Here is a 22,841-nt window from a genome sequence, read left to right as displayed (position 1 = left end):
GGGGCGTTGCAGAGACCAAACGGCATAACCAAGTATTCGTAGTGACCGTCACGAGTATTGAAGGCAGTCTTCCACTCATCGCCTGCACGAATACGAACCAGATTGTATGCGCCACGTAGATCTAATTTGGTAAAAATTTGCGCACCCCGAAGACGGTCGAAGAGTTCTGGAATGAGTGGCAGAGGATATTTGTTCTTCACCGTGATGTTATTTAGGCCTTGATAATCAATGCAGGGACGGAGAGAACCGTCTTTCTTCTTCACGAAAAAGAACCCTGCTCCGGCCGGAGAAGAAGACTTGCGAATGAATCCTTTAGCAAGATTTTCTTGAATGTACTCAGACATAGCTTGAGTCTCAGCAGGAGAGAGAGGATAGATTCTGCCCCTGGGCGGGTTAGTTCCAGGCACGAGATCTATGGGACAATCATAGAGACGGTGAGGCGGAAGACCCTCAGCCTCCTTCTTGTTGAAGACATCAGAAAAAGCGCTGTAGACACAGGGTAAGGCGGGAAGAGAAGAGGAAGGAGAAGAATTAGAGGAAGACCCCACAGGACGCACCGGCAGCAGACAACGTTCCCGACAAAACTCACCCCAGCGCAAGATATTGCCATTGCGCCAATCTAAAATGGGCTCGTGGTTCCGTAACCAAGGAAGACCTAAGAGCATAGGATGAGACAGGCCTGCTAAAACATAAAATGCAATTCTCTCCTTGTGTAGAGCCCCAACTTGAAGTTCCACCTCAAGTGTTACTTGAGTAATGGTCTCCTGTAAAGGTCTACCATCCACAGATGCAAGAATCACAGGAGCCTCTAAGGTTTTGACTGGAACGGAGAATTTCAAAACCTCTTCCAACCTGATAAAATTCCCTGCTGCGCCCGAATCCATATACGCATCCAAAGAAATGCCCTTGCCCGCAACATGCAAAAGAACGGACAAAGTAAGGGGTTGAGAGGGATCACACACACCTAGGGAGGCCTCTCTTACCTGACCTAGGCGGAGGAGTTTTCCGGACGTTCAGGGCATGAGCGCAATAAATGAGCAGCACTCCCGCAGTAAAAACATAACCCCTGAGTGCGCCTCTCTTTACGACGTTGTTCGGACCTCTTAAGACGGTCCACCTGCATAGGTTCCGGTGCGGACGCCTGAGAGGAAATTCTAGGCTGTGGGCTGAGTGGCTTTCGGGTGGCAGGAGAGGAACGAAGAGATCTCCGCTCACGGGTGCGTTCTTGGAACCGAAGATCAATACGGGTAGCTAAGGAAATTAATTCCTCCAAAACTGTAGGGGTGTCCCGACCAGCTAACTCATCTTTTATGCGCCCAGAGAGGCCCCGCCAGAAAGCACCCACCAACGCCTCATTGTTCCAGCCCAAATCAGAGGAGAGGGTGCGGAACTGAATAGCGTACTGGCCTACGGATAGCGATCCCTGATGGAGAGAAAATAGAGCTTCAGTAGTCGAGGCCAGACGTCCAGGTTCGTCAAAGACAAGACGGAAAGTCTCCAAAAATTCAGACAACCGGGAGACTAGGGGATCGTCTCGCTCCCAGAGTGGATTAACCCATGCCAAAGCGTCACCCTCCAGATGGGAAATCAAAAAAGCAACCTTGGACCGATCCGTTGGGTAATGCTGGGGCAGAAGCTCAAAGTGAAGACGGCATTGGTTTAAAAATCCACGGCAGGATTTAGGATCCCCATTGTACCGAGGCGGTTTAGCCAAGCGGGGTGGAGGGTGGGAAGCAGGAGCAGATGTAGAGGTAGCTGTCTGGATAGAAAGCAGCCGATCGTCTATTGAAGACATATAACTAAGAATATGGGCCTGGGTGTCACGCTGCTGAGCTAACTCTTGCTGTACGCCAACGAGTAGAGCAGCGTTGCCAGGATCAGAGGGCAGGAGCGAAGACAAGCGAGAATCCATAGCTTTCAAAAAGGACATTATACGGGACTGATTCTCCCGCAAAAAGAGTAGCTCTTTTTGCGCAGCAGAGGCCCCAGCGGGGTCCATGGCCTTTGCTTACTGTAGGGATTCGGACAGAAATCCGAGAGTGGACCCTCTGGGTCGTGACTCTAGAGCCCCCGGGGTCGAGCGGACCAGATGGAATCACCCCCTATACAGGGAGCGTTAGGAGCAGGACCTCGGGGGAATGGAGACACAACAGCTAGAGCCAAAGGGACGACCCAAGATAGATGGAGACTACAGAGCTATTTAGAGTGGCGGGGCATTAAAGGAAAACAGGACTTAACTGAAGACGACAGGAACACAGACGACGTAGAACACGGATGGATCACAGGACTTGGCAGGAGACGGCAGGAACACGGAACCAGGTAGGACACACAGCAGGAAGACGGAACTTGGCAGGACACAGCAGGAACACGGAACTTGGTAGGACACAGCAGGTACACGGAACTTGGTAGGACACAGCAGGAACACGGAACTTGGCAGGACACAGCAGGTACACGGAACTTGGCAGGAAACAGCAGGAACACGGAACTTGGCAGGACACAGCAGGAACACGGAACTAGGCAGGACACACAGCAGGAACACGGAACTTGGTAGGACACAGCACTGAAACAAAGCGAACACTAAGCAGGGAAAAGATATCGGAATAGGGGAGCCTAGGACATAGGGACACTGACGACAGACAGTGCACCTACAAAGCAAAGGCGTCTTACCTAGGAAGACGCCGGGAAGAAATACCCGATGGGCGCCGCCATGTTGGGGCGGAGCCACCGGGTCGCGACCTCCCAGAAGGCTCTGCGATGGAGGAGACGCGACCGCGCATGCGCAGTGAGACCGGACGCCGTGAGCCGGCGAAGGAGGAAGCAGAGCGGCGCGGGACAGGATCGCTAGTGCGCCGAGGGATGAGAGAAGCCGGGTAAGTATGTGCAGCGGTCGTAACAGTGGCTGAGGAGGACCACTGAGTAAGTCCAAAGGATGAAGTAAGGGACAGGAGTTTGGAGGCTGCTGACTGGTGGGTTTCAATGGGGATGTTGAAGTCACCCATGATGATGGTGGGAATGTCAGCAGAGAGAAAGTGTAGGAGCCAGGTGGAGAATTGGTCAATAAAGGCAGTGGTCGGGCCCGGAGGTCGGTATATGATGGCCATTTGGAGGTTGTAGGGGGGAGTAGATGCGGACAGAGTGGACTTCAAAAGAGGGGAGGATAAGGGAGGGTAGAGGTGGGATTGGGTTAAAGGTACAGTTGGAGGAAAGGAGAAGGCCCACTCTTCCACCATGTTTGTTGCCAGGGCGAGGAGTGTGGGTGAAGTGGAGGCTTCCATAACATAGTGTAGCAGGGGAGGCTGTGTTAGAGGGTGCACTATCATTGCAATATATAGTCTCAGAGAGTGCGGTGTATTCTATTTATTCTGACATATGTGGACTTAGGGTACAGTCACACTGAAATGACGCTGCAGCGATACGACAACGATGTCGTATCGCTGCAGCGTCGCTGTTTGGTCGCTGGAGAGCTGTCACACAGACAGCTCTCCAGCGACCAACGATCCCGAAGTCCCCGGGTAACCAGGGTAAACATCGGGTTACTAAGCGCAGGGCCGCGTTTAGTAACCCGATGTTTACCCTGGTTACCAGCGTAAACGTAAAAAAAACAAACATTACATACTTACATTCCGTGTCTGTCCTCCGGCGCTGTGCTTTCCTGCACTGTCAGCGCCGGTCAGCCAGAAAGCAGAGCGGTGATGTTACCGCTGTGCTTTCTGGCTGACCGGCGCTGACACAGGATGCAGGAGGAGTGCAGAGAAGCAGAGCGCCGGGGACAGACAGCTGAAGGTAAGTATGTAGTGTTTGTTTTTTTTACGTTTACGCTGGTAACCAGGGTAAACTTCGGGTTACTAAGCGCGGCCCTGCGCTTAGTAACCCGATGTTTACCCTGGTTACCAGTGAAGACATCACTGAATCGGCGTCACACACGCCGATTCAGCGATGTCAGCGGGAGATCCAGCGATGAAATAAAGTTTCAGACGATCTGCTACGACGTACCATTCTCAGCAGGGTCCCTGATCGCAGTAGCGTGTCAGACACAGCGAGATCGTAACGATATCGCTGGAACGTCACGGATCGTGCCGTCCTAGCGATCAAAGTGCCACTGTGTGACGGTACCCTAACATAGTCCATTACACCAGCACCTCATCATCTATTTGATCACCTAGAGCGCACCAATTTTTCATTTATTGGATTGTAGTAAAAACATAATGACAACGAATGATCTGCCAATAAATTTAGCCCTTGCATTCACTGCACGTCATAGTGCCATGTTCTTCACAAATGAACTTCTTGCAGTCATTGCAAACAAATCTCGTCTTTTTGTCCTTCGATCGAGGACAAACATAGCACCGTTTGCGCTGTCCTGTAACACTGTTGGTGTCACTTGGAACTAGCCATTGTTTATTTACAATTATATTACAAAACCCGTGAATAAGCAAAATATTAAAAAAAAGTCAGACAATAAAGGTACTATGGGGTCAGGAGATTCCCGAACACAGAAAATTGAAAATAACTTTGAAACTAAATTGAGAAACAAATTCAAAATATCAACATAAGCAGAAATATGTAACATTAAATACATAGAAGGTCAATGTCTGAGATTGAAATATTTCTAAAACTGGTCAATGTATTCAGCGCTGGGGTCTTTATGGCCCCATGGTTCCACAGCAGGGTTAAATGGGAAGTCCACTACAATGACAACCCCTTCTCACTGGAAATGGAAAGATTGATCCAGCTTCTACTCTACAAATCCAAGACATGTTTAAACTGATATTTAAACTTTGAACAAATAAAGAATTAGTCATATCAAAAAGTCTTTTTTTCTTTCTGTTTGAAACATGTAGGAAAAATGTATTTAAAAATCACAGGGAACATAGGGAAAAGACTAATAGAATACCAAATGTGTTTTGAAAGCATGTGCGTTCTTAAACTTGGTTCACTGTCTTCACTTTTGGACATATCAAACAACAAGCGTAAGTCAGAGAGAAGCGGTGGCCCTAGCTTCCTGTTGATGTTCAATACATCCGAAGGCAAGAACAGTGAAGCAAGCACTGATTTTGTAACAATCTCACATGAGCCCCGGGAACATGAGTGCCAAGACCACTGGAATGACACTGGCACGGAAAGCAAGTATGAATATTTTTATTCGAAATAGGACAAACATTAGGAATGATAAGGGGTTGTCCTAGTAATGGACAACCCATTTGGGAAATACATTTTTTTGTTAAAACACTTCCAACATTCTGAACATGAAAAAGTCTTCACCCCTTTGTGACTTTTTTGATGTTAAAGAGTTAATTTTAGTGCAAAACAATTTCTACATTATGAACATGAAAAAGGCTTTTCCCCTGTGTGAATTCTTTGGTGTATAACAAGATTGCATTTCCGATTAAAATATTTTCCACATTCTGGACAGGAAAAAGGTTTCTCTCCTGAGTGGGTTCTCTGGTGCCTATCCAAATCGGATTTATGATTAAAACATTTCATACATTCTGAACATGGAAAAGGCTTCTCCCCTGTGTGGATTCTCACGTGGCAATAAAGATTCTCTTTCCGGTTAAAACATTTCCCACATTCTGAACAGGTAAACGGCTTTTCCCCTGTGTGGGTTTTCTGGTGCTTAACCAAATCTGATTTCTGTGTAAAACATTTCCCACATTCTGAACAGCAAAAAGGCTTCTGCCCTGTATGGGTTCTCTGGTGCGTAACTAAAGCCGATATTTGCTTAAAACATTTCCCACATTCCGAACAGGAAAAAGGCTTCTCCCCTGTGTGGGTTCTCTGGTGCTTAACTAAATCTGATTTCCCGTTAAAAGATTTCCCACATTTTGAACAGCAAAAAGGCTTCTCCCCTGTGTGGGTTCTCTGGTGCGTAACCAAAGCTGATTTTTGCTTAAAACATTTCCCACATTCTGAACAGCAAAAAGGCTTCTCCCCTGTGTGGGTTCTCTGATGCGTAACCAAAGCTGATTTTTGATTAAAACATCTGCCACATTCTGAACATGAAAACGGCTTCTCTCCTGTGTGGGTTCTCTGGTGCTTAACCAAATCTGATTTCTCATTAAAACATTTACCACATTCTGAACATGAAAACGGCGTCTCTCCTGTGTGGGTTCTTTGGTGTTTAACAAGATTACGTTTCTGATTAAAACATTTCCCACAATCTGAACATAAAAACGGCTTCTCCCCTGTGTGGGCTCTCTGGTGCATAACCAAAGTCGATTTCTGATTAAAACATTTCCCACATTCTGAACAGGGAAAGGGCTTCTCCCCTGTGTGAGTTCTCTGGTGCATACCCAAATCTGATTTCTCATTAAAACATTTCCTACATTCTGAACATGAAAACGGCGTCTCTCCTGTGTGGGTTCTTTGGTGTTTAACAAGATTACATTTCTGATTAAAACATTTCCCACAATCTGAACATGAAAAAGGCTTCTCCCCTGTGTGGCTTCTCTTGTGCGTAACCAAAGTTGATTTCTGATTAAAACATTTCCCACATTCTGAACAGGAAAAGGGCTTCTCCCCTGTGTGGCTTCTCTGGTGCGTAACCAAAGCCGATTTCTGATTAAAACATTTCCCACATTCTGAACAGGAAAAAGGCTTCTCACCTGTGTGGGTTCTTTGGTGTCTAACAAGATGTGATTTGCGCTTAAAACATTTAGCACACTTGGAACAAGAAAATTTTTTCTCCACTGTGTAAATTTTTGGATGTTTAAGAAAAGACTCTTGGATGGGAAAACTGTTTCCATATTCTGAACATGCAAATGGCTTCTTTGATTTAGGAGTATTTCCATGTTCAGTGCTTATTTTGTGACTCTGATTTTCCTTAGTTGTCGCTAATGAATCAGAAGACAGGACTTGTTTCAAAGGATCAGATGAGAGATCTTTGCTGTGAAGGGATGATGGTATATTTGGAGTAACGGCGTTCACTTCATTTGTATCCACTGGGATCTCAAAATTATCTGATTTAAAAATTGAAGATGTTAGCTGTTCCTCTGATCTCTTGGTACAGTCATCTGCCAAGATATAAACCAATTATTATTTTTGAATAAAATATCTTTGGATGTCATTTCACATATCTACTTAAACTGTAAAAATGGCAAGTTATGTAAAAATACTGAATTCTTCACTAAGGCTAGTTTCACACTAGCGTTCGGCAGGGCTGCGGACTTCCTCTGTGAAGCTCCGCCCACTGCTGCGCCTCTTCATTCAGCTCTGCCTACTGCTGCATGCATCCTGTGTACCCTATCTTTATCATTGGGTGCGCAGGCCATGCGGATGTATGCTGATGCCTTTGTATGCGTCGTTTTCACGCTGCACCGACCTGCGCCGAACGCAACATGTTGCAATTTGTTGTGGTCGGCACAGCGTGAAAATGACGCATGCGGAGGCATCCACATACATCCGCATGGCCTGCGTACCCAATGTTAAAGATAGGGTATGCAGGATGCATGCAGCCGTAGGCAGAGCTGAATGAAACGATGCTGCAGTGGGCGGGGCTTCACGGAGGAAGTCCGCAGCCCTGCCAAAGTGAAAGTAGCTTAAGACTATAGTCTAGTCTATAGGCTAGTGTGAAAGTAGCTTAAGACAATGACAGTTCACAGTCTAATTGAAAATCTCATAGGATGAACCAGTAGAGCGTGGAAATAAGGGGAAGAGGGTACATGTTTCTCAAGGCAATTTTGTTCAGTTCTCGAAAGTCTAGGAAGGGACGTAAACCGCAATCTTTTTCTTTACGAAAAAAAACCCTGCACCCACAGGAGCCAGAAGGACATATATGCCCCTTGCAGAGACTTTCCGAAATATACTCCTTCATGGCTGAACTTTCAGGGCCAGAGAAATTGAACAGATGAGCTCTAGGCAACTTAGCCCCAGGAACCAACTTAATGGCACATTCAAAAGGTCTATGTGGCGGTAAGACCTCGGCCTCGCTTTCAGAGAATACATCTTCAAAGTCTTTTAGGTACTCCGGAATACTCTCCAGACCAACAGACGACACAAAGACAGATTTAGACAACAATGCAGATTTATAACATTGAACGACACAGTTAGGACCCCATTAAATAATCTCCCCAGTCTACCAATTGATGACTGGGTTGTGGCGTTGCAACCAGGGCATTCCCAATACCAACCCAGCATAACATAGTAACATAGTTATCAAGGTTGAAGGAAGACTTTAAGACCATCTAGTTCAACCCATAACCTAACCTAACATGCCCTAACATGTTGATCCAGAGGAAGGCAAAAAAAAACCATGTGGCAAATAGTAAGCTCCACTTTGGGGGAAAAAATTCCTTCCCGACTCCACATACGGCAATCAGATTAGTTCCCTGGATCAACGCCCTATCAAGGAATCTAGTATATACAGTATACCCTGCAACATTATACTTTTCAAGAAAGGTATCCAATCCCCTCTTAAATTTAAGTAATGAATCACTCATTACCACATCATATGGCAGAGAGTTCCATAGTCTCACTGCTCTTACAGTAAAGAACCCGCGTCTGTTATTATGCCTAAACCTTCTTTCCTCCAGATGTAGAGGATGCCTTCTTGTCCCTTTCTTAGGTCTATGATTAAAAAGATCATCAGAAAGGTCTTTGTACTGTCCCCTCATATATTTATACATTAAAACAAGATCACCCCTTAGTCTTCATTTTCCAAACTAAATAGCCCCAAGTGTAATAACCTATCTTGGTATTGCAGACCCACCAGTCATCTAATAACCTTGGTCGCTCTTCTCTGCACCCGCTCTAGTTCAGCTATGTCTTTCTTATACACCGGAGACCAGAACTGTGCACAGTATTCTAAGTGTGGTCGAACTAGTGACTTGTATAGAGGTAAAATTATGTTCTCCTCATGTGCATCTATGCCTCTTTTAATGCATCCCATTATTTTATTTGCCTTTGTAGCAGCTGCCTGACATTGGCCACTGAACATGAGTTTGTCATCCACCCATACTCCCAGGTCTTTTTCATTGACAGTTTTGCCCAGAGATTTAGAATTAAGCGCATAGTTATATAGTACATCTTATTACTTCTACCCAAGTGCATGACCTTACATTTATCCCCATTAAAGCTCATTTGCCATTTATCAGCCCAAGCTTCTAGTTTACATACAGTTAGGGCCAGAAATATTTGGACAGTGACACAATTTTCGCGAGTTGGGCTCTGCATGCCACCACATTGGATTTGAAATGAAACCTCTACAACAGAATTCAAGAGCAGATTGTAACGTTTAATTTGAAGGGTTGAACAAAAATATCTGATAGAAAATGTAGGAATTGTACACATTTCTTTACAAACACTCCACATTTTAGGAGGTCAAAAGTAATTGGACAAATAAACATAACCCAAACAAAATATTTTTATTTTCAATATTTTGTTGCAAATCCTTTGGAGGAAATCACTGCCTTAAGTCTGGAACCCATGGACATCACCAAACGCTGGGTTTCCTCCTTCTTAATGCTTTGCCAGGCCTTTACAGCCGCAGCCTTCAGGTCTTGCTTGTTTGTGGGTCTTTCCGTCTTAAGTCTGGATTTCAGCAAGTGAAATGCATGCTCAATTGGGTTTAGATCTGGAGATTGACTTGGCCATTGCAGAATGTTCCACTTTTTGGCACTCATGAACTCCTGGGTAGCTTTGGCTGTATGCTTGGGGTCATTGTCCATCTGTACTATGAAGCGCCGTCCAATCAACTTTGCAGCATTTGGCTGAATCTGGGCTGAAAGTATATCCCGGTATACTTCAGAATTCGGCTACTCTTGTCTGCTCTTATGTCATCAATAAACACAAGTGACCCAGTGCCATTGAAAGCCATGCATGCCCATGCCATCACGTTGCCTCCACCATGTTTTACAGAGGATGTGGTGTGCCTTGGATCATGTGCCATTCCCTTTCTTCTCCAAACTTTTTTCTTCCCATCATTCTGGTACAGGTTGATCTTTGTCTCATCTGTCCATAGAATACTTTTCCAGAACTGAGCTGGCTTCTTGAGGTGTTTTTCTGCAAATTTAACTCTGGCCTGTCTATTTTTGGTATTGATGAATGGTTTGCATCTAGATGTGAACCCTTTGTATTTACTGTCGTGGAGTCTTCTCTTTACTGTTGACTTAGAGACAGATACACCTACTTCACTGAGAGTGTTCTGGACTTCAGTTGATGTTGTGAACGGGTTCTTCTTCACCAAATTAAGTATGCGGCGATCATCCACCACTGTTGTCATCCGTGGACGCCCAGGCCTTTTTGAGTTCCCAAGCCCACCAGTCAATTCCTTTTTTCTCAGAATGTACCCAACTGTTGATTTTGCTACTCCAAGCATGTCTGCTATCTCTCTGATGGATTTTTTCTTTTTTTTCAGCCTCAGGATGTTCTGCTTCACCTCAATTGAGAGTTCCTTTGACCGCATGTTGTCTGCTCACAGCAACAGCTTCCAAATGCAAAACCACACACCTGGAATCCACCCCTGACCTTTTAACTACTTCATTGATTACAGGTTAACGAGGGAGACGCCTTCAGAGTTAATTGCAGCCCTTAGAGTCCATTGTCCAATTACTTTTGGTCCCTTGAAAAAGAGGACGCTATGCATTACAGAGCTATGATTCCTAAACCCTTTCTCCGATTTGGATGTGGAAACTATGATATTGCAGCTGGGAGTGTGCACTTTCAGCCCATATTATATATATAATTGTATTTCTGAACATGTTTTTGTAAACAGCTAAAATAACAAAACTTGTGTCACTGTCCAAATATTTCTGGCCCTAACTGTAAATCATCCTGTAATATAAAATTGTCCTCCTCTGTATTGATTACCCTGCAGAGTTTAGGGTCATCTGCAAATATTGAAATTCTGCTCTGAATGCCCCCTACAAGGTCATTAATAAATATGTTAAAAAGAAGAGGGCCCAATACTGACCCCTGTGGTACCCGACTGCTAACCCCGACCCAGTCCGAGTGTGCTCCATTAATAACCACCCTTTGTTTCCTATCCTTGAGCCAGCTCTTAACCCACTTACACTTATGAAAAGTCCATATACACTACGTCCACTAGGTTCCCTTGGTCCAGTCCAGAACTTACCTCTTCATAGAAGCTGATCAGATTAGTCTGACAGGAACGGTCCCTAGTAAACCCGTGCTGATACTGGGTCATGAGGTTATTCCTCTTCAGATACTCCAGTATAGCATCCCTTAGAATGCCCTCTAGTATTTTACCCACAATAGAGGTTAAGCTTACGGGCCTATAATTACCGAGTTCAGTTTTTGTCCGCTTTTTGAATATTGGTACCACATTTGCTATACGCCAGTCCTGTGGTAAAGACCCTGTTATTATGGAGTCTTTAAAGATTAAAAATAATGGTCTATCAATGACTGTACTTAATTCCTGCAGTACTCGGGGGTGTATCCCATCTGGGCCTGGAGATTTGTCAATTTTAGTGATTTTTAGACGTCGACATACTTCCTGCTGGGTTAAGCAGGTGACATTTAATGGGGAATTTTTATCACCAGGCAGATTTTCCAAAACAAAACAACTTATTTTTCTCTATATGAAAAGATCTCCGACACAGAGAATCCCTTCTTTGGTGAGAGGAGAGGAGTCAATGGCCACCACTTTAACCGGAGTCTCCAGCCTATCTGTCCCCATCTTGTATTGTGTAGCCAACCCGTAAGGGCGCGAGCGTGGGGGTGTGGCCCTACTGTGTGACAAACCAGACTACCCTTGGCTTGGAAGGGGCGTGACTGAGCAGCTACCTAGGTGTTCACTGGAGCCTCTGAAGAGGAGGTCAGGCTTGTGTGGCAGGTAGCTGCCAGGTACCACTCCAAGGTGGTGTCTGGCTGTGGCTGCTGATCCCACTGGGGAACGGAACACTCGGACAAGTGCAGGCGAGTGTCGACGGGCAGGACTGGCAGGCAGGCACGGCTCGCACTTCTGGCAAAACATGCGGGCACGGCTGAGACTCTGGCACGACAGGAGGGCACAGCCGAGACTCTGGCAGGACAGGCGGATAAGGCCGAGACTCTGGCAGGACAGGCGGGCACGGCTGAGACATTGGCAGGCGGGCACAGCTAGCGGGACTGGAACCGGTACTGGTAGGACAGGTACACAGACAGGTATGTGAGGTATATGGGAACAGGTAGGGACTTGTTCACACTAGAGGTGCAGGATCTGATACAAAAGGGACTGGAATATAGATATAGACAGATAAGAGTGGGATAGAGGAAGGGGTAGAGCTGGGAATAATGAGTAAGTTGGTGTGTAAGGCAGGTGGGGGATGGGAGGCCATGCAGTGATGCTGGCAGAGTTGTTACAGTACCCCTCCTTTATGCCCCCTCTTCTTCAAGCCTGCCAGGATGACCTGCAGAAGTACTGGACTACACACAGTCCAGGCCATCACGTCATCCTTTAAGTAAAATGAGGTAAGCGTGCCATCAAGAATCACAGAATGCCAAGTCTCTTTGTGCCCAACGAGGTCAACTTCCACCTCAGAAGATACAATGACCTGGACCTCTTCTTCTAGGTTGAAGGAAAGCAGGAACTCGGAAGCTTCTGTTTTGAAATCTATTTCAACCGGCAACCTGGAAACTGAAGACACCCTCACTGGGTCCAACTTCTGTGAGTTATCTCGATAAAACTGGACCTCTTCCTCTAGGTTGAGGGAACACAGAAACACAAAAGCTTCTGGTCCTACATCGTCATCCACCTGCCAGATAGATTCTGAGAGGACACTTTCAGATTCTATCTTCTGCCCATGGTCCAGAGGAAAACATTCAAGCAGCAGGGATGTTCCTGTGAACTGATCACTGGTACCACCTTTAAAATGTGTGGAGAATGCCACTGCTTCCCTTTCTTCAGTGATGTCAGCACATCATGACTCAATGACCAGTGGATCAGATGGAAAGGGCGACGACACAGTTAATTGACCCTGACATATTGGAACTAGACACTCCTCGTGATTTGGTATTTCCAAACACAGCACCACGCTGGGTCTCCGGACCAGAATGGGCAATAGAGTTCCCGGCTCAGAAAGACCGATCGGCATACCGGAGAGCACGTGGAAGAAGAACCTCTCCGTGTACAACACTCCCGACTTGGAGCTGTAGTTGTTCCTTCAGGACTAGACTGTTCATACGCAGAGTTCGGCCATCACCAAACAACACTCTTGCAGATTTCTGGAGCTGTTGGTCAGGAACCACACACTGACTCCATGTGGCTCGCAGCTTTAACACATCTGTTGAACCAAAGCACCCACAAGGTACTGGAAAAGTCACAGAGTTTAGTGGAGAGGAGGAACTCTCAACAGGGTCAATCTCTCCTATTGGCCCAGGGTTTTGGAGTTTTAGCTTCTCAGGGCAGAGACCGTCTGGATGTTCCACACAACTGCAACGATACCACATACCCTTCTATTGACTGGATTCAGGCTGCTGCTCAGCCAGCCCACTTTTATCAGCCTTCTTGGGTTTTGCTCAGGTAGCTGCTTTAAAAGGCGGAGGAACAGATGGATTTTGATCGGTCATGGTCTGACATGGTGGTTTCCTCACTGGTTTCGCCCGTCTGGACCGCCTCTTGGATCTGGAAAGGGAAGGCTATGCAGGAGAGGCTGGTTTAGACTCTTTGAAAGCTGAAAAGAAGGCCATCAGGAAGGTCTCTAGGTCCGTGAGGATAGGATCCCTTGCTTCCCAAAGGGGGTTGATCCACATCAAAGCATCTCCTGCTTGGTGGCACATAAGGAATCCCATCTTGACCCGATCAGAAGGGAAAATGGATGCATTTAAATGGCAATTAGTTGCCGTGGCGACTTGACACGCCTGGCTTGGATTTGCCGGGGGCCGCTGCACTTCGCGCACCAACATGCTTTAATTCCCGCAAGTCTATTGCCTTTTAGTGTATTATCTTTTGTTGTGCATTATACTGCTGTTGGGAATAGAAATACACTCTGTGTGGCTACACGATGTGTTCTGTTTAAGATATGTTGGTGGCTTTTGAAATCTGTGCATTATTTTGCGCCTTATTCTGCTCCCAATCTTATAAGTTCACCATACCAACACATTTGGATTTGGGAGAACGTATTGGAATGGATGTCTCTATGTTTACCAATAAGAATCTTACCGGTGCGGTTTTACATTTTATTTTTGGTTTTGTATAGTTTCTTATTTTTTGCTGCTCTGGCGACTTTCTGCATGCGGTCTGGATTTGTTTACAATGGTTGCATTGCGCCATATAATCATTATGGTGATGTGTACGTCGGGCTATTGGAGCATATTCCTTTGGTTACCATGGTGATACCTTGGTCCCGTCGGGCTACAAGAGCATATTCCTTTGGTTACCATGGTGACACGTTGTGCGTTGTTTTAGATCCACTTCCGTTCATGCGCAGTTTTCTGCTTACACTTACGTAGTTTTGCGGTGATATGCTTTTTATATGTGCAATAGGGTTTATTTATAACATGGCATTACATTTACGGATTGATTCTGTTGCTATATACTAATATATATATTTTGGCAATGTAAGTATTTTCATTTTGATAAAGTGCCGCTCGCATAGTACTTCCGGTCATGCGCAGTCTAGAGGCATTTATCACAGATAGAAGGATTAAGGTCTTTTTAGACATGCGCATTCGTACTATATATTTGTCTTGGCAGAGCAGGACGGCATTCATGGTCATGCGCAGTAGAGGCATAAATGATTATTCTTCTCATTGGCTTTTGTCTAACACACCTTCTTTTCTTATTGGTCGGATGTTCTATTTATACTTACCTCTCTCATAATGGCGCCACTCCCTGACGAAGGCAACGTGCCGAAACGCGCGTCGGGTGTTGGACGCCATTCCAGGAGACCAAGTATACACTATATCGCTCTGTAAGTTTCTCATTATATTTCATTCCTTTGTTTTAGAGGCTTAAATGTTAAGTACGTAGCTTACAGTTATACTATGGCCCTGGTCTAATTATATATATATGTGGAGACACTGACTCCTACTGGCGGTTTGGCAAATTGCACTCTTGCACTTTGAACAGATCTTATGTTTTGCACTTTTACCACACGTTTATTATGAATTTTTTATGAAATTTTATATAAGCACTTTATAAAGTTTGGTATTTATTGTTTATAGTTTTATGCACATTACTTGTTAGCACTACATGTGCACTATAGATATATTATTTACACATTTATAAGCCAATTATTGATGTCAGTGTATTCTATAATGAATGGTATACTAGCGTCTTTATACTAATACTAGCTGTTTCCAGCCAGCTAACGCTCGGCACACTCATTGCTATCTGATTAACGCTACGGTTGATTAAACTAAAGTAAATAATGATAACATTCAATAGCGCTTACGCAGGTGGTAAATTAACTTAAAATGAAGTTAATAATAATAATCATTAAAAATCTGAATAATACTAATAATACATTTTATTCACAGTGTAAAATCAAAAACAAACTGGATTCAGTAAGATGTGCGTTTTTTATTCATTCCAGCATCTAAACAAATTTCATAACGAAACATAAATTAAGTTAAAATTTCTCTGTAAACACAATTAAATGTATAGTCATTTTCATCATTTTCAAAGATCTTTCCTTGACTTCTAGCAGGTACAATTTAATGTGTGGGGACGGGATTGTGTGTGGCAATGTGGTGGGGGGGCGGGATTATGTGTGGTGATGGGTGGGGGGCGGAATTATGTGTGGTAATGTGGTGGGGGGATTATGTGTGGTAATGTGGTGGGGGGATTATGTGTGGTGATGTGGAGGGGGTGGTATTATGTGGGGTGATGTGGTGGGGCGGGATTATGTGTGGTAATGTGGTGGGGGGATTATGTGTGGTAATGTGGTGGGAGGCAGGATTATGTGTGGTGATGTAGTGGGAGGCGGGATTATGTGTGGTAATGTGGTGGGGGGGCGGGATTATGTGGGGTAATGTGGTGGGGGGGATTATGTGTGGTGATGTGGTGGGGGCGGGATTATGTGTGGTAATATGGTGGGGGGTGTTATGTGTGGTGATGTGGTGGAGGGCGGAATTATGTGTGGTGATGTGGTGGGGGGCAGGATTATGTGTGGTAATATGGTGGGGGTTGGATTATGTGTGGTAATGTGGTGGGGGGCGGGATTATGTGTGGTGATGTGGTGGGGCGGGATTATGTGTGGTGATGTGGTGGGGTGGGATTATGTGTGGTGAGGTGGGATTATGTGCGGTAATATGGTGGGGGGCGGGATTATGTGTGGTAATGTGGTGGGGGGTGGGATTATGTTTGGTAATGTGGTGCGGGGGCGGGATTGTGTGTGATAATGTGGTGGGGGTGGGATGATGTGTGGTAATATGGTGGGAGGAGGGATTATCTGTGGCAATGTGGTGGGGGCGGGATTATGTGTGGTGATGGGTGGGGTGCGGGATTGTGTGTGGTAATGTGGTGGGGGGGCGGGATTGTGTGTGGTGATGTGGTGGGGCGGGATTATGTGTGGTGATGTGGTGGGGCAAGATTATGTGTGGTAATGTGGTGGGGGGGATTATGTGTGGTAATGTGCTGGGGTCGGTATTATGTGGGGTGATGTGGTGGGGCGGTATTATGTGTGGTAATGTGGTGGGGGGGATTATGTGTGGTAATGTGGTGGGGGGCGGGATTGTGTGGTGATGTGGTGGGGGGCGGGATTAGTTGTGGTAATGTGGTGGGGGGCGGGATTATGTGGGGTAATGTGGGGGGGATTATGTGTGGTGATGTGGTGGGGGGCGGGATTATGTGTGGTAATATGGTGGGGGGGTGGGATTATGTGTGGTGATGTGGTGGGGCGGGATTATGTGTGGTAATGTGGTGGGGGCGGGATTATGTGTGGTGATGTGGTGGGGCGGGATTATGTGTGGTGATGTGGTGGGGGCGGGATTATCTGTGGCAATGTGGTGGGGGCGGGATTATCTGTGGCAATGTGGTGGGGGCGGGATTATCTGTGGCAATGTGGTGGGGGCGGGATTATCTGTGGCAATGTGGTGGGGGCGGGATTATGTGAGGTGATGGGTGGGGGGCGGGAATATGTGAGGTGATGGGTGGGGGGCGGGATTGTGTGTGGTAATATGGTGGGGGGGTGGGATTATGTGTGGTGATGTGGTGGAGGGCGGAATTATGTGTGGTGATGTTGTGGGGCGGGATTATGTGTGGTAATGTGGTGGGGGCGGGATTATGTGTGGTGATGTGGTGGGGCGGGATTATGTGTGGTAATGTGGTGGTGGGGGGTGGGATTATGTGTGGTAATGTGGTGGGGGGGCAGGATTATCTGTGGCAATGTGGTGGGGGCGGGATTATGTGTGGTAATGTGGTGGGGGGGCGGGATTGTGTCGTAATGTGGTGGGGGGCAGGATAATTTGTGGTGATGTGGTGGGGGGTGGGATTATGCGTGGTGATGTGGTGGGGGCGGGATTATGCGTGGTGATGTGGTGGGGGGCGGGATTATGCATGGTGATGTGGTGGGGGGTGGGATTATGCATGGTGATGTGGTGGGGGCGGGATTATGTGTGGTGATGGGGGGCGGGATTATGTGGTGATGTGGTGGGGGGCTGGATTATGTGTGGTGATGTGGTGGGGCAAAGCTACTGTGCAGGGGGCGGGATTAGCGAGTGTGATGTGGTGGGGGTGGGATTATGTGTGGTGATGTGTTGGGGGGCGGGATTGTGTGTGGTGATGTGGTGTGGGGCGGGATTATGTGTGGTGATGTGTTGGGGGGCGGGATTATGTGCGGTGATGGGGTGGGGGGTGGGATTGTGTGTGGTAATGGGGTGGGGGGCGGGATTATGTGTGGTAATGGGGCGGGATTGTGTGTGGTGATGTGGTGGGGGCGGGATTGTATGTGGTAATGGGGCGGGATTGTGTGTGGTAATGGGGTGGGGGGCGGGATTGTGTGTGGTAATGGGGTGGGGGGCGGGATTGTGTGTGGTGATGTGGTGGGAGGTGGAGCTACTGTGCAGGGGGCGGGATTAGCGAGTAATCACAATGCCTCATATATATATATATAAATATAGATACAGAAAGTGTTTTTATCTATATATATATAAGAGGCATTGTGATTACTCGCTAAATCCCGCCCCCTGCACAATAGCTCCACCTTCCACCACACACAATCCCGCCCACCACATTACCACACACAATCCCGCCCCCAACACATCACCACACATAATCCCGCCCCAGCCCATTACCACACACAATCCCGCCCCCCACATCACCACACATAATCCCGCCCCCCACCCCATTACCACACACAATATTGCCCCCACCATATCACACATAATCCTGCCCCCCAACACATCACCACACATAATCCCGCCCCTCCATTACCACTCATAATCCCCCCACCCCATTACCACTCATAATCCCGCCCCCCACCCTATTAGCACATAATCCCACCCCATTAGCACACACAAAATCACCACCCATAATCCCACCCCCCACCCCACATAATCCCGCCCCCCACCCCATTACCATACACAATCCCGCCCCTACATCACACACAATCCCGCCCCCAACACATCACACATAATCCCCCCCATTACCACTCATAATCCCGCCCCCCACCACATTATCACCCATAGTCCCCACCCCATTACAACCCATAATCCCCACCCCATTACCACACATAATCCCGCCCCCACCCCATTACCACCCATAATCCCCACCCCATTAACACCCATAATCCTGACCCCACCCCATTACCACATATAATCCCGCCCCCCCACCACACATAATCTCGCCCCCCCACATCACACTCACTAATTCCGCCCCCTGCACAGTAGCTCCACCCCATCACCACACATAATCCCGCCCCCCACCACATCACCACATAATCCCGCCCCAACACATCACCACACATAATTCCACCCCCCCACCCATCACCACACAATCCCGCATCCCACCCCATCACCACGCATAATCCCGCCCCCCACCATATAACCACACATAATCCTGCCCCCCACCCCATTACCACAGATAATCCCGCCCCCACCACATTACCACACATAATCCACCCCCCACACATTGCCACACAAACCCGCCCCCCACATCACACTTGCTAATCCTGCCACCACACAGTAGCTCCGCCCCCACCACATCATTACACATAATCCCACCCCCAACACATCACCACACACAATCCCGCCCTCCACCCCATCACCACACAATCCTGCCCAACACATCACCACACATAATCCCGCCCCCACCCCATCACTACACATAATCCCAATCCCCCACCCAATCACCACACATAATCCCGCCTCCCACATCACCACGCATAATCCCGCCCCCCACCTCATCACACTCGCTAATCACGCCCCCTGCACAGTAGCTTCGCTCCCACATCACCACACATAATCCCGCCCCCCACATCACCACATAATCCCGCCCCCAACACATCACCACACATAATCCCGCCCCCACCCCATCACTACACACAATCCCACTCCCCCACCCAATCGCCACACATAATCACACACAGTAGCTGCTGCATTTCCCACCCTAGGCTTATACCCGAGTCATTACGTTTTCCCAGTTTTTTGTGGCAAAATTAGGGGTCTCTGCTTATACTCGGGTCAGCTTATACTCGAGTATATACGGTATGTGTTTCACGGTTGTTTCAATATTCCCTAATATATTTTGTACAATAAAGTTGTTATTTTTTCCTACAGACTTTGGACTGTTTGATTGTCTTTTTCCCTTTTCCCCCTCTCTGGACTATATGCAGAAGATCTACCTCACTAGCATGGATTGAACTATTGGAAAACAACTTCAGGAACGCACCAGTAAGTGCCTTTTTTTTAATTTTTACCAGCCACATTGCACAGAGGCAAATCTTGCAGCACCAGTCTCAATTTGTTTTCTAGAGCGGCACCTTAATTTATTTTTGGTTTTAAAAGAAATTGAAAAGTCAGGATAAAGGGAAACTCTGCTGGTATTGTACAGAAATTCACACTTGGCCTCACTGCACATTTACTGTTTTCGATCATAAAAGTGAAGTTCGGCCAGAAAGACTGGATCTGGTGTTGTAGGGACCATATGAGCACATTCAGTAGCACAGAAAGGAGAGAAGGTAGATTCATCCAGTAGTTCATCCGCACCTACTAAAATATAATATAAGCTGACAGCTCTCATTCACCGACCTTGCTTTCCCTTTTTTTTATCCCTCATTTTCACTGCTGGTGACATATCCCCCAATCCGCACCATCATAATGGGAGGCTTTACTATCCCTACTAACACCCGCCAACCAGCAGCCTCCAAGCTCCTGGCCCTTACCTCATCCTTTGGACTTACTCAGTGGTCCTCCACAGCCACCCACACAGACGGACATACGCTAGACCTCATCTTCACCCGCCTCTGTTCCTTATCAAATCTCACAACCTTCTCCCTTCCCCCTATCTGACCACCATCTACTCACCTTCTCTTCCTTGTCCTCCTCACCCACCCCCCACTTCCAGCCAGTACCACATCCTCGCAGAAACCTTGCGCACCTAGACATTCACAGACTCTCAGACTCTCTTCTACCCCTGTCCTCCATGTCTTCACTCCACGGCACGGATAGCGCCACCGCTTTCTATAACTCCATCCTCACATCAGCCATAGACTCAGTCACCCCACTCATGCATGTCAAAGTGCGACAAATCAATAGGCACCCCTGGCATAACAACCTCACCAAAAAAATCCAACAAGCATCCAGGGTCGCGGAGCGGCATTGGAAAAAAACATGCTTGCCAGACGACTTCACCGCTTTCAAACAAGCTACACTTGCCTTCAAACTAACCCTCACTTCTGCTAAACAGACCTATTTCACTAACCTTGTATCTTCACTATCCTACAACCCAAAACAAATGTACAGAACATTTAACTCTCTCCTCCGCCCGCCACTGCCACCTCTCCTCTTTTTTTCTGAGGACTTTGCCACCTACTTCAAAAACAAGATCGACGAAACAAGGCAAACCTTTACTGTTCCACCACCCCAACCATTCCATATACCAGACCTCTGCCATTCTCTAATAACTTCCCTCTCCAACAGGAGAACTTACTTGCCTCCTTTCCAAATCACACCTCACCACCATCCCTTCCCACTTGCTCCCCAACCTCACTAACATGCTCATTCCAGCCCTAACCCATCTCTTCAACCTACTGCTATCTTCTGGTACTTTCCCCTCTGCCTTCAAACATGCCACCATCACACCAATCCTCAAAAATCTAACCTTAACATAGTAACATAGTAACATAGTTAGTAAGACTGAAAAAAGACATTTGTCCATCCAGTTCAGCCTATATTCCATCATAATAAATCCCCAGATCTACGTCCTTCTACAGAATCTAATAATTGTATGATACAATATTGTTCTGCTCCAGGAAGACATCCAGGCCTCTCTTGAACCCCTCGACTGAGTTCGCCATCACCACCTCCTCAGGCAAGCAATTCCAGATTCTCACTGCCCTAACAGTAAAAGAATCCTCTTCTATGTTGGTGGAAAAACCTTCTCTCCTCCAGACGCAAAGAATGCCCCCTTGTGCCTGTCACCTTCCTTGGTATAAACAGATCCTCAGCGAGATATTTGTATTGTCCCCTTATATACTTATACATGGTTATTAGATCGCCCCTCAGTCGTCTTTTTTCTAGACTAAATAATCCTAATTTCGCTAATCTATCTGGGTATTGTAGTTCTCCCATCCCCTTTATTAATTTTGTTGCCCTCCTTTGTACTCTCTCTAGTTCCATTATATCCTTCCTGAGCACCGGTGCCCAAAACTGGACACAGTACTCCATGTGCGGTCTAACTAGGGATTTGTACAGAGGCAGTATAATGCTCTCATCATGTGTATCCAGACCTCTCTTAATGCACCCCATGATCCTGTTTGCCTTGGCAGCTGCTGCCTGGCACTGGCTGCTCCAGGTAAGTTTATCATTAACTAGGATCCCCAAGTCCTTCTCCCTGTCAGATTTACCCAGTGGTTTCCCGTTCAGTGTGTAATGGTGATATTGATTCCTTCTTCCCATGTGTATAACCTTACATTTATCATTGTTAAACCTCATCTGCCACCTTTCAGCCCAAGTTTCCAACTTATCCAGATCCATCTGTAGCAGAATACTATCTTCTCTTGTATTAACTGCTTTACATAGTTTTGTATCATCTGCAAATATCGATATTTTACTGTGTAAACCTTCTACCAGATCATTAATGAATATGTTGAAGAGAACAGGTCCCAATACCGACCCCTGCGGTACCCCACTGGTCACAGCGACCCAGTTAGAGACTATACCATTTATAACCACCCTCTGCTTTCTATCACTAAGCCAGTTACTAACCCATTTACACACATTTTCCCCCAGACCAAGCATTCTCATTTTGTGTACCAACCTCTTGTGCGGCACGGTATCAAACGCTTTGGAAAAATCGAGATATACCACGTCCAATGACTCACCGTGGTCCAGCCTATAGCTTACCTCTTCATAAAAACTGATTAGATTGGTTTGACAGGAGCGATTTCTCATAAACCCATGCTGATATGGAGTTAAACAGTTATTCTCATTGAGATAATCCAGAATAACATCCTTCAGAAACCCTTCAAATATTTTACCAACAATAGAGGTTAGACTTACTGGCCTATAATTTCCAAGTTCACTTTTAGAGCCCTTTTTGAATATTGGCACCACATTTGCTATGCTGTTATGAACAGGTGATTCAGAACACCAAAGGACCTGGTGGTTACGAGCACAGAAAATGACCTGATAGTTGCTAATCACATAGGACGAGCTCTGAGACGTGGGAACTCTGCTGACCACAATTCCTAATCCTATCATACCACACTAAAGGTAGCCGTGGAGCGTTCCTGACCAGACCT

The 22,841-nt window shown here is 46.6% G+C and overlaps 1 protein-coding gene across 1 annotated transcript in view; it reads right to left on the bottom strand.

The window, feature by feature from the left end:
- Positions 1 to 4,352: 4,352 nt before the first annotated feature.
- The window catches only part of LOC138663838 (zinc finger protein 271-like), a 42,055-nt gene continuing 23,566 nt past the window's right edge, over positions 4,353 to 22,841 (bottom strand). Inside the window, exon 7 of the mRNA XM_069750187.1 lies at positions 4,353 to 7,013. Coding sequence (XP_069606288.1) covers positions 5,320 to 7,013 — 1,694 coding nt within the window. The 3' untranslated portion in view covers positions 4,353 to 5,319. The remainder of the gene's footprint in view (positions 7,014 to 22,841) is intronic.

This window comes from Ranitomeya imitator, chromosome 2, assembly GCF_032444005.1.
Source record: "Ranitomeya imitator isolate aRanImi1 chromosome 2, aRanImi1.pri, whole genome shotgun sequence".
Classification (NCBI taxonomy): domain Eukaryota; kingdom Metazoa; phylum Chordata; class Amphibia; order Anura; family Dendrobatidae; genus Ranitomeya; species Ranitomeya imitator.
The sequence above is the reverse complement of the archived record's forward strand: the minus strand, read 5'-3'. Positions and strand labels throughout refer to the sequence as shown.